Source organism: Cebidichthys violaceus, unplaced genomic scaffold (genome assembly GCF_023349555.1).
Source record: "Cebidichthys violaceus isolate CVI_PGR_0920_01 unplaced genomic scaffold, fCebVio1.0.p SCAF_331, whole genome shotgun sequence".
Lineage (NCBI taxonomy): Eukaryota > Metazoa > Chordata > Actinopteri > Perciformes > Stichaeidae > Cebidichthys > Cebidichthys violaceus.
This window is the reverse complement of record NW_027176519.1, coordinates 10,001-23,557: the sequence shown is the minus strand read 5'-3', so window position 1 is coordinate 23,557 and position 13,557 is coordinate 10,001. Positions and strand designations below refer to the sequence as shown.

The window sequence follows — 13,557 nt, the reverse complement described above, 5'->3', positions numbered from 1 at the left end:
TCTTTGCCCAAAGCGGCATCAAAAAACGCTCGTCTCATGTTGAAGTACGGAAGGAGAAAATGAAGCTTTTTACATGACGTTGTTCACAAACGCGGCGAAGCAGACTCTCTTCTGTGATTCCCATTGTTTCGTCGTTATAGTGGGAGCTATAATCAATCTTTGGCAAGAAAACAGCGGAGAGGAAGAGGATGAAATTAGATCCCATGGCTTGTGTAAATGTGGTGGCTCGGTTCAGATGGTACAAAAGATGTTACAAAAGATTTGATCTATGGCTTAATGTCTTTTTTTTTAGCTAAACATATGGTATTTTCATACTTTATCGTGTTGTTTTTAAATGTCACCGTGATGCATCGATTCCATTACGCGAGGCACTTTAAAGCGTCTGTGTTTGAAAGGTGCAACACAAATAAAGTCGCCTCTGAACTCCATCGCGGACTGATGCAGAGACTCGTGAGATGAACCTCATCCATCAGACAAGTCAAGATATAACGGTCTGTGTGGCAGTTAAGATCTTTCCATATCCAAAAATGCATTATAGCATGATTCACACTTGAATACAGTCGAAACACTAACGGTGACATTTAAAGGGGACACGTCGTGCTCACGTTTGTATTTTGGGTTTCTACTAGAACGTGTTTCCATGCATTAATGTTAAAAAAAACACAATATTTATTATATTATTCTGTCTGAATATACCTGTATTCCCCTGAAAGTCTGGAACGCTCCGTTCTTTGTGCCCGTCTCTTTAAGACAACGCTCCCGGTCTGCTCTGATTGGCTTGAGAATGTGGGAGGGGTTACTCAGATGGGGGGGGGGGGGGGCAGTTAATCCTAATAAGTAGCACTGCCCCCACTTAGTCAATAAGGCAACTAATCAGTTGTTTTAGATTTATTAAACTAAGATATCTTAAGTTGATTAGTCTTTTTTTTTCCAACTTTTTTTTTTATGTTGAATGACACACACACACACACACACACACACACACACACACACACACACACACACACACACACACACACACACACACACACACACACACACACACACACACACTAAACCACAGTACCAAATTATATTTAACCAGCTTTGCTGTCAAAACATACCACTTCCTACCTCTCCCTTCCTCCCACTCACTCCTTCTTCCATACCTCCTCATCTGTGTGTGTGTGTGTGTGTGTGTGTGTGTGTGTGTGTGTGTGTGTGTGTGTGTGTGTGTGTGTGGTTAAAGGTTCCATTTGACCTACATCGTCTCTGTTATTATTACAGAGTTCAGGGACAGGACGCACACACACACATATTCACACGATATCGTCTTTATTACTCACCCATATTCGTTCTGCCCGTGATTCATCGGAACAGTTTCACACACGAGTCAAAGTGCAAAAAACCAACAGTTCTAAACTACTGAGCCTCCATCAAGCTGAGCTCCAGTAAAGCTTAAAGAGCAATCTGCAATTAATACAGGAGCACTTTAATCTACCCTGTTGTCAATAATGTTTTCTTACATTACATTACTTATGTTGTTAAACGGTTTCATGTTGTTATCGCTATCGCTGCCAGGAGAATAAGCAGCGATCGCTCACTTGCATGTGTGTGTGTGTGTGTGTGTGTGCAAGCGTCCATGAGTGAGTGTGCACCTCTGTGTCTGTCCACGAAATGTCTCAAGAACCTGCCAGAACCCACTGCTATCGACTGCAAATACAAACCCTGCTGAGCACCTCTCGGCCGCTACTCTGCATCCAGAGACTCAGTGGAGGAAATCAGCTTACTTACTTTTATTGTGTTGGATGGTGTTTTTGGCTAACAGCTAACGGAACTACCAGGATACACACGGCCGAGTACATCCGCTGACTTTGAGCCGATTGCCTGCATACGTCACCGCTTGTTTTTGACTTTAAATGAAGTGTGTTTTTCGACTCCTCACAGCCCATTGGTGTCTCGACCAATGGGCGAAGATCTGCACTCAACCGAGTGCACATTTCTAGTGTTTCTGATGTTTTATATTCAAAGCAACTGTGCCCAAGAAAGATTTCCCTTCGGGGACAATAAAGTTAATCTATTTATCCATATTCCTTAACACACAAAGAGAGAGAGAGAGAGAGAGAGAGAGAGAGAGAGAGAGAGAGAGAGAGAGAGAGAGAGAGAGAGAGGGGGGGGGGGTAAATGGGACAGCAAACACCTGGCTGCCCAGTTAATCACAGCCACATAATCCTAAAGAGACCTGTGACAAACACACACACACAACCATCAAAAATAGAAATGACACACCAGAAAATAGGAATTACACACAACACACACACACACACACACACACACACACACACACACACACACACACACTGTTATTCCCATCCTCTGAATTCAAATATACAGCGAAAACATTAACACACACAGACAAGCGTACAGTTTCCTTCCTCTGGAGACTTTCAGCCGCAGAGATTTGAGTCACGTATAAATAAACACAATCTGTGGTCAAACAGAAGAAACCTCTCCTCCACACACGCTGATGGAAACACTTCCTGTATCTACCGTCATTAAACCTGACAATCTCACGCAGAATAAACCCACTTTATAGAAACGTCACAAACGTCACACATGAGGCATTTGTGTAAAAAATGTAATTGTACTGAAGCTGCAAGGCACTTAAAAACGGTTCAGCTGTTGGGACAATCGCTGATAACTACACTAATGATTACTTCGTAAACCCTCCTCCTCCTCCTCCTCCTCCTCCTCCTCCTCCTCCCCGGGGTGTCTTACCCTCTTCTGGCGGCTCTCGGCGGCGGCCAGCTGGGCCGACATGCGCTCCTGCATCTTCCTGCAGTGGGCCATGACGGCCTCCAGCACGGAGATGGGGCTGGAGCCCAGGGGCCGCCGCTCCTTGTCTCCTCCGGGGACGCCGCTCTCGAAGTCCCTCTGGAGGGCCAGGAAGGGGTCGGTCAGGCTGTAGTGACCGTACCGCTCTTGGAGAAACACCTCCTTCCTCTGAGCCTGGACACGGGGAAAGAAGGAGGGGAGAAGACATTATTGGACTTGTGCAACGTGTCGATCGAAGAGGACCAGGATGTTAACCGCTGGACTAGACCCACGGTGTACTTATGCACACAGACATGAGATATAGAAAGGTTTGTGTCCTCGCCACCATCCTCTGATGTCCAACAACACATAACGAGAGAGGAAGCACACATTTGTGGTTGTTAACGGTGATACATCAGCACTACCCCCCCCCCCCCCCTCTGCATTGTGGTTCAACGGTTCACCACTCGTCCCTGACCGCTGCGAGTCCGCCCGTCTGACTCCCGCCCAGCACTCAGACTCGGCTGCTCTCAGGTTACAAAGACGGATTGGAGACGGAGTCGCAAGTGACAGCAGGAGGCTCGTCGGGTTTGATGAGGACCAACGGGTCTCACAACCTGGACCCCGGGGCGTATCACGCCGTAGGCCTCCACCTGAGCACCTGCTGAAACAAACGGCACTATATTTTTTTTTTTTTTTTTTTTGGTGGGTGATTTAACAACACGAGCCTCGACCGATCGGGGCTGGAGAAAGCTTCGGCTGCACAGCTGCAGCCTCCCGGTGTTTACCATTCGTCTTCTGGCTTTCGTGACTTCCAGAGAGAATGTAAACACGATGAGGTTCAAGCAGCAGGAACGGAGCGGCTACAGCCAGACGACAGAGAGAAACAGCTAAAAGTGAAGGATTTGGCGGAGAGCTTCAGAGGAATCTGCTGATCAGTTTTGTTGTTGTTTTTTTTTAAAAACTGAACTGCTCTGCGTCCGCCGTGGCTGCGGTCCAATCTGTTCCTCCCGTTCCTCAGATGATTGGGTGATGAGGGACATGTGGGTGAAAGTTGACATCATTTCCCATGTGGCGACAGACGGCAGGTGTGACACCACCAAAATAAAAGCATGACAAAGACGCAAATCCACTGTGTCCAATGAGCAAGTTTAACAAGTCTGGTTTCGTAGCAGGTTTATATGAACAACATCTTATACATTATTTGATTCACTATTTAACTATTCATTGTGTACAGTGATACTTTTACCTTCTAGTTTTATTTTTTATGACATTTTATTAAAGTTTTTTTTTTTTTAACATCAAGTAACTATTTACAAAAAAATAAAGAAAATATAAAATAATAATATTAATTAAATAAAAATAAAAAATAATAATAAAAAATATAGTATAACATTTAAAGAAATGAATTAAACTACACAAAAAAAAGAATAAAATGTCAAAATTTTAACAAGATGCATTTTGTGTGCGTGTGTGTGTGTGCTTGTGTGTGTGTGTGTGTGTGTGTGTGTGGGGGGGGGGGGGGGGGTTCTGCACTAAACAGGATCTTCACACAACTACAAACTGAAAAAGTCTCTCAGTGATCCAAGAGTCAGATAGCACCACAGCAGCTGCACAGAGAGCAAACCCTGTGACCGTAAGAGGAGGCGAAGCATCAGGACACCAAGACACACAAACACAGAATTCATAAGAACGAGAACGCGATGAGGAAATCTACCGTCATGCATCTGTAAGACTCTTTGAGATGGAGGTGAACTACTATAATGATAATAAAGGTAAATGAATGGCAGCAGGTCTTCACTTCTATAAAGCAGCTTTCTCTTCCACAAACTGCAGCTTCAGAAGATTGTATATTTAAATACAGTTTAAATGATTCACATCTCTGAGCAGCAGAAGGTTGGTGAGGGAGGAATACTTAATAAACCGGTGGGAGAGACGTTTTATGTGAAAACGTGGAGGCGAGAGAAAAGACACAAAGAGATTTTAAGAAACAGACATCAGAAACAAAGAGGGACGGACGACGAGACGGTGCTGCAAGACGCTTCACCAAAGAAGGAGATGGAGTTCGGAGAGTCTAACGACACACACACACACACACACACACACACACACACAAGAGTGTGAAGATGGATGGTGAATCCTGAGGCATGCAAATGAGGTGAATTTAGGAGAAAGTCTACAGAGGCAAATAAACAAAGTAGTAGAATAAACTCCTGAATGTGTATTTTGGATGTTTTCCTGACAGTATAGTCTAAATAAAGACATGTTACATCTCTATATTGATCAGCGCAAGGAGAGCGATGTTTTGTTCAGTCTGAATTAGAATGCCTGCCTACGGCTAGAAATAACCGTTTTTGGATGGATCGGTTACTCGTTGGCTCTTTAAGATGTGAAGAATAGTGAAAATGTCTGTTACAGTTTAACAAAGTCTTCAAAATAACTTGTTTCGTCCGATCAACAGTAAAAAAAAAAAGCCCAATTATTGATTAAGTATCTCATAAAACAGCAAAATCCTCACAATTAACAAGCTGGAACCATGATATTTGGTATTTCTAATGGGGAAAAAATGACTTCATCAGAATAGTGAGCATCTGAAATACCCAGCAGCAGTGAAGGCATCATATCTGAAGCGAACAATCAGCAGCGACTTCTTTAAACCGCCCTCTGACTCTTGATCATAAATCATAAACATGATCACAGAACCAGTCAGGTTGAAGGTTTTTTTATTCGTTGAAGAGGAATGCTGCGGTATCCTGGAGGATCTCTTCATTTTACATATTTCTGCTTATTTCTTCTCTGTGATTATTAGCCTTGTGTTTTAATTATTGCTTATTTAATCAATTCAGCGCTTCATTGTGCCAAGAAATCACCTGGAAGGACTTAATGGTCTTTTAATTCCTAAAAAAGTTTATTAAGAACAATGAGTAACGTAACCTTGGAAACCTTTTTATAACTAGAGCCAGTGCCTTTTCTTGTTTTTATTTCAAAATAAGAGCGGTAATTTAATTTAATAAGTGGTAATTTAATTGTGTAAAGCAGTTCTTAATTTAAAAGAAGCACTGCAGTGGTAATAGTTAACCAGTGACAGAAACTCTAGTCTTTTTTAGGAAGCTATGGTTGGTAAAATCGGGACTCTCTGGATGCAATCATAATTATGCACAATTAAAAACCTTCCCTCTCGTTTTCACTTCCTGGTTGGTCAATATTTCCTGGTCGCGAGGCTCGGGGTCAGAGGTCCCTCTATTACAGAGTCCCGGTTGGATCTAAATCCTCTGAGGTCTCATCAGCTGTCGAACGCTGAGCTCCCCCGAGGCTCCATTGATCCCATAGATCCACTGGTTGTCATTAGAGGAGAGCCAGCGCACACAGGGGAGTCTGACCAGTGCAGAAGAAGAAGAGGCTTCCAGACCAGTTATTTGACTTTATTCAGTATCTTTATATCTTCTTGTTGAGATGATTAAGAAAAGCCTTTTTGACACGAGCGTCTGATCAAATACTCGTCAATCTAAAGAAACTAAACTAACTCACTTAATGACATAGAGCTCAAGACCCAAGTACTAGATGTTTATGGAGATAACATGACAATGTTGTCCAGGAGTTAGGATATTTTATTTATTTACTTATTGTGGCAGAATTCACGTTTTTATTGAATAAACTTAATTTATTGATAAAGGTCCTAGAACCGTCAGGTGAGTTCTCGGGGCGTAACAATACGTCGATACGGATCGATATGGATCGATTCAATGATCATCGATACAAATCATGGATATATATATATATATATATATATATATATATATATATATATATATATATATATATATATATATATATATTATATATATATATATGGATATGTATCATGGATACAAAGTGAAAACATCGATACACATCAACGTCTTTAAGAGATGCCTTGAAATGCCTACAGAGGCCGCTAGAGTCAGACTTTAAAAAACGAGAGGACTTTAAACGCATCCACGTTTTCAGTCCCCCCCCCCCCCTTATTCTTATTCCCACATAAATAAGATGTTTACCCACTGGTTTTTGCAGGGGGTGGTATTGTATTTACAACAGTAATACTATAGTATTTACAAGTGCAGCAGTGGTGGAGTGAGAGCTCGGTACTATTAGCATCAACCTTTACAGGCATGCTGCAGTCGGTGGGGGGGGGGGGGGTCGACTCAGCAGAGAAACACGGGATGGAGGAGGAGATGGAGGACAGATGAGGGAGGTGGAGGAAGGACAGGAGCAACAAATAAAAATCAGAGAGAGAGAGAGAGAGAGAGAGAGAGAGAGAGAGAGAGAGAGAGAGAGAGAGAGAGAGAGAGAGAGAGAGAGAGAGAGAGAGAGAGCCGTGAAGCCCGGCAACCGGGGACCAGAAAAGGCCCTGAGCAGAAGAAGTGAGAGGCTCCTCCAAACCTTCACGGAGAGCTGAATGCACTCAAGTGTTCCAACTTAACTCCATTCACGACTGTGTGAATGTTAAATCGGTGGCCGTCTGCCAATCTCCAGCTCTCCGATACAAAGAAATAAAAAATAAAGACTCGGGTCAAACAGACGGAGCCGTTCAACGTCCGGGGAAATACACAAGCAAACATTAGAGGAGGAAGTGCTTGAGGGGGGGGGGGCTTCATTTTGAGCGTCTGATGAACAGCAGAGGGGTTTGAGGAGGAGCTGGAAATGTTTCGGGGGGACAAACCCCATGAAAGAAGGGTGAGTAAAAAAAGAACTGATTAAGGTCTTCATCTGAGATGCACTCAGACTAAAAGGTGTCTCGTTCCAAACGGACACTCTTCATCAGTTCCCCGCTTTGGTCTTGCCAGCAGCCGCTTGTTCATCACAGCAGTGTTTTCTTTTATTATTCACCAAGTCTGGGTCCAAGAAATGAAAGTAGAGAAGAATGTACATGGTGATGTCTCTTATAGGTGAGTATCGATCGTGGTTCAATCGATTAAGAATGAGGTTGCAAAAAGAAGTGTGGTTGTATAGAAGTCTAGTCTAAAATGACTCTACTTCTCTCTTGATTTATTCCCTCAGTAAACATTGTAAACATGAGTTTATGGTCTCAATCTCTAGTTTACAGTCTTCTTCAATACAGCATGATGTTCATTTAGTACATTATGCTCCATTTAGAGTCAAACAGACCATAAAGCAGGGGATGATTAAGGGCGGGGCTACATGGTGATTGACAGGTCTCTACCAGAGATGTATACAGCGTCTCTACGTCACTCCTCCTCAGTCCAGATATGGTCACTTCCTCTTCACTGGTTGCAAATAGTCAAGATGGCGACGGCCATAATCCAAGATGGCAACAGCAAAATAGCTGAAAACGGCAGCCCACAAGCCAAATAAGACCAGAAAAGACACTATGCATGTAAAGAGTCCAATTGAAAGAATACATACATTTGAGAACATTTTGATTGTGAATCATTCTGTGTGCAGACAGCACCTGCACTGACTATGATAGAAATACTGTATATGGAAGAACAATAATAAACAAAGGGCACAATCACATCCACTAAAGCCAAAGTGTTTTATCGTGCAAACATTCTTAGGCGGTGCCGGTTTTCCTGCCGCGGGGCCTTTTTAGTCAACACTTCCTGTCAGTCTCTTGTGTGCTGCCGGTAACGCCTGAGCCGAGGCTCGCCGGGAGGACGGCGGCGTCGATACATATCGACCTTATCCTCGGCGGGGCTCTTGTTTCAGTCACACGGGGTCGGGTCAGCGCGGCGCGGTTGTCAACTGCATCCTGTCCATTCCAACCTCCACCTTCAAGCTGAAGCAGCTCTCACATCTGTCACTTTTAGACACATGACTGATGCGACAGAAGCGCTGAGCGCCTTTCCTCAAGGACACTCGGCATTTGAACACTCGCCAAAGCGCTATTATTCAGTTTGTTTGTGTAATTAGCTTTGAGGGAGTTTTTTTTTTTTTACTTCAATCAGAATCAAAAGTCTGATAAGTGAATGTTTGCGTCACAGTTAGGTACATAAAGAACCAAAACTGACAAACTAAAGGAACATATGTCAGTGACTTTTTTTCCACCGCATGCCAAAAGCAGTGCAGATTGGAGCTTGATGATATGGTTGAAATCAAAATCAAATGTTTGTTCAAATCAAAAAGTTGTGTTTCACTGTTTCCACAGCATCACATCGGACCAAACGTGTCAAACTAGAATATAAATAAACTATTTTCTAACTATTTATTTGAAGAAAAAAAAAAGGAATTTGTAGAATGATATAAGCTCATAGCATCACAATAGGATTTCCTTGGAAATGTCTAGTATTAGTATTGATTAAAAAGATTAGACCAATATTTACAATAAAAAGTTGTAGTGCTTTGGAAACTGGGTCTTTTTTTGGAGACAAAACGTCTACGTCTACCTCACAATCCTCTGTTCCAAAAGTTCCCGAGGTAATTAAAAGGTTTGTAGGTTTCATATTCTGCCAAAATACACCATTAAATTCAGCGTACTTTCTATTTTTGTGCTGATTTTACAGGCTTCCGCTTTGCCTTGAGCTTTCTTTCAAATACTCGCAAAACACAAATTTGTGCCGCAGGAAATTTCAGGGTACAAATGCTTCTAAGACTGTTCTTCTGTGTGCTTCTCCGCATGATAACCGACCTGATTTATGTTTCACTCCTGAGGTGCCTCCTCGTTGACTCCACTCTCGGTTTGGTTTTCTAGGTCAGAGCGGAGACAAACAGCGAGGAGCGAGGAGCAGATTCAGATTGGATGACTATGAGGAGGGGGTCGTTTTGGATCCATTTCTGGTCTCTGGAGATATGGAAGCCTCCAAAACACTAGAGGACTCCCAGTGTGTGTGTGTGTGTGTGTGCATGTGTGTCAGCAGGGTGTGGACGGTCCCTCGAGATGCACCGGACCCCGGGGATGATGGCAACAATCCTGAGGCCCATCTGTCATTCACACACATGCACTCACACCAATTAACCCCGCGTTTGCTTCGACGCGCACCCTCCCAAAGTATCCGTCAATGAGCCGTGATGCGGCAGCGGACATTTAAACCCAATAAAGAGCGGAACATAAACCAAATCTCAGACACTTAGGATTGACAATGTGGCACCTTCAGCTCTTACTGTGAAAACTGAAGCTAAAGGTCATCAGCTCCTGGACAGAAGTCACACACACACACACACACACACACACACACACACACACACACACACACAGAAAACCCCTCCAGACAAACACGGAGTGTCGGAGCTTGTGTTTGCTAGTATGTGAAAGAACGCTCGAGGCAAAATGGAAGTCTGTAAATTCACCATCTTACCTCCAGCAGTTCAGGAAGTCTGAGCAATATTTTACCGTTTTTTACTATTTGATGAATAGTTGAAAAGCCGATCCTCTTTTAAACAGCTGACTTGGTTGAGTTGGCTAAAACAACATGCTTTGGTTTTGGTGTCAAAAGTTGGAGAGGTAGAGCAACGCTTCTTCAGAGGAAACTTATTCAAGGCTGCGATGACGTTGCCTCAAGTTTGACATGAAGCAGATAGGTAGGTAGTTAGTTGACTCATCTGTTTCACCCCCTAACTACCTACCCAACCAACCATCTACATACCTACCCAACCAACCAACCAACCAACCAACCAACCAACCAACCAACCATCTACATACCTACCCAACTAACCAACCAACCAACCAACCAACCAACCAACCATCTACATACCTACCCAACTAACCAACCAACAAACCATCGACATACCTACCCAACCAACCATCTACATACCTACCCAACCAACCAACCATCTACATACCTACCCAACTAACCAACCAACAAACCATCGACATACCTACCCAACCAACCATCTACATACCTACCCAACCAACCAACCATCTACATACCTACCCAACTAACCAACCAACCAACCAACCATCTACATACCTACCCAACCAACCAACCAACCAACCAACCAACCATCTACATACCTACCCAACCAACCAACCATCTACATACCTACCCAACCAACCAACCATCTACATACCTACCCAACCAACCAACCAACCATCTACCTACCTACCTAACCAACCAACCAACCATCTACCTACCTACCTAACCAACCAACCAACCAACCATCTACATACCTACCCAACCAACCAACCAACCAACCATCTACCTACCTACCTAACCAACCAACCTACCTACTTGCCTGGCTGGGTTTCTACCTAGCTAGTTTATCAACTGAAGCATCACCATCTGATAAAGGACGCCAAATGAAAGCACTTACACCATTACCAGCAATCAGACGGCTCCCCTGGGACAGGCGCTTTCGGTAACCGAGCGATAAGGGTTTTTAGATACCTTAATTGTCTCCCTGAGGTGACACAGCTTCTGCCGCAGCTCCGGATGTTGACTTTGTTGTAAATACATGGGTCAAATCACCTGGTCGAACTAGAATAACTAAAGTTAGTTGTTTTCAGTAATGCGCCCTCACACAGTAACTCTGTCCTTCCCTTCTCCCAGTTTGAAACCCTGCCAGGCCCTCAGCAACAAACTAACATTAGACAAAACAAATATCAATACACCATAGCATGATAACAGCAAATGAATCCCCATTCTTAGTATCTTAGTATGTAGATAAACTGTATTTACTAAAATGGATCATTTCAGATTTGTTGGAGTAGAAAAAAACCATAATTTACCATTTGGTTCACCATCATAATAATATGTACGGTAAGCACGTTGAAAGGGCATCCTTCACATTTAAAAACATGCACCACACATAAATCTCAGTCAGTATGCAGAGTGATGATAGTTGGTGGCTACAGTAACACTGAGTCAGACATCTATCCCAGCAGGCCATCAGAGAGAGAGAGAGAGAGAGAGAGAGAGAGAGAGAGAGAGAGAGAGAGAGAGAGAGAGAGAGAGAGAGAGAGAGAGAGAGAGAGAGACTCGATGACCTGCAGTCACGTGGGATTTCACTTTGCTGGAAGGATCAATATGAGCAAAAAGATTTGATTTGACCAAGAGAAACAGATAACAGTGTGAGCTACAGCACGGACCAAGGAGGAGGTGCAGAATGAATTAGACTGAGATAAAAGAGAAACATAAAAAGGGTCAGAGGGAAAATGAGGGTGAAACGGGAGGAAAAAGCATGAGAGAGAGAGAGAGAGAGAGAGAGAGAGAGAGAGACAGAGAGAGAGATAGAGAGAGAGAGAGACCGAGATAGATAGAGAGATGGAGAGAGATAAGAGAGAGAGAGAGAGAGAGAGAGAGAGAGAGAGAGAGAGAGAGAGAGAGAGAGAGAGAGAGAGAGAGAGAGAGAGAGGGATGAAAGTGCTGCCTCCTCTGGTTACGCAACGTGTTGACGGTTCAAGGTGTCACTGAGCCTGAACGCATCACCTTTTTATCACCCAGGTCTCGTTCAACACGGAGATCGTGTTTCTTTTCATCTTGTGGGAAAAAGGCGGCGGGTCGAGACGTTAAAAGTTGGGAAATTCACGGCTGGAGAAATCGCGTGCAACTTCATCAGCTCCATTACAATTAACGGTTTAGTCGTTTCACGTATTGAGAATAACTCTATAGAAATAGACCATCTTCTCTCCGATGCTCTCGTTTACCGATGGAGGTCTTACAGAGGATCAGGACTAAACTGAGACTGGTTCAGGACCAGTTAAAAGCTCCTCACAGTAACTTTAGGTACAGAAATGGAACCAAAAGTTGGACTTCTTTACATCATTATACTGTCAAAATGAGTGCTTTTAGCATCTCGTCTGCAAAACTATTTCACTTGATCAGCTCGACCAGTGGAGGCGATTCCAAAATCCATCACTCATTTATCTGTGTGTGTCTGTGGTTGTCCGATGAGGGGGGGAGGGGGGGGGTTGTGTTGCCCTCGAGGCGTCGACGCTGTCAGCACAGAGCTGTCATCCCTCTGACATCAGTGAGGAACCGGGCCGCTCTTATATAACCGACCAGCGACGACGACGACGACGACGACGACGACAGGACAGCAGTGGTCAGCTCCTGGAACTTTTAACTGGTTGTGAAGCGGTGCATCTAATTACATGACGTCTCTACATGACCTCCATCGGTAAACCAGGCCATCGGAGGGAACGCTGGGATCTCCACTAGACTCTAAAATGATCACATTTGGCTGCGAGGTTTCAGTTTGTAGCGGTCGACCGACAGCTCGAGGAGTTTTAGAGGGTTTATCAACCCTCTACATTATAAAATGTAAAAAAAAATATGGCTCCTTTTTCAAAGTGAGAAAACTGCCTCATCTTTTTCCTTTTGTGCAGAAATTTGCTGGAGACAGGAAGTGAAAACACACACACACACACACACACACACACACACACACACACACACACACACACACACACACACACACACACACACACACACACACACACACACACACACACATCTCTACTGTTAATGTGTCACCACGCAGACTGGAGGCGTGGTGATATTTCTTTCTCTTTCTTTTTTTTTACCCAGAATCCCACGCGGTGGCAGCTCTCTCCACTCATGTTTAATGAGTTCAGCTGACAGCCTCAATGAAAGTTTGATGAAGCCCCAGATACTGTAAGGCCACACACACACACACACACACACACACACACACACACACACACACACACACACACACACACACACACACACACACTATAAACACACACTCTCTGCAGCCTTAAAGAGTAGCTACAGATCTAATGATAAATAATCCTCATGTGAATGAGACTCACTTCATGCCGTCATGTCATCCTGACAACAGTAACCGATGACAATCAGAGTTCAA

At 43.7% G+C, this 13,557-nt stretch overlaps 1 protein-coding gene across 1 annotated transcript in view; it reads right to left on the bottom strand.

Moving 5' to 3' along the window:
• The window catches only part of LOC137883586 (cortactin-binding protein 2-like), a gene marked incomplete at its 3' end in the record, with an annotated part of 34,331 nt that extends 21,043 nt beyond the window's left edge, over positions 1 to 13,288 (bottom strand). Inside the window, 2 exon segments of the mRNA XM_068725124.1 lie at positions 2,758 to 2,988; positions 13,253 to 13,288. Of these exon segments, the coding sequence (XP_068581225.1) occupies positions 2,758 to 2,988; positions 13,253 to 13,288 (267 nt within the window).
• Between the last annotated feature and the right edge of the window lie 269 nt (positions 13,289 to 13,557).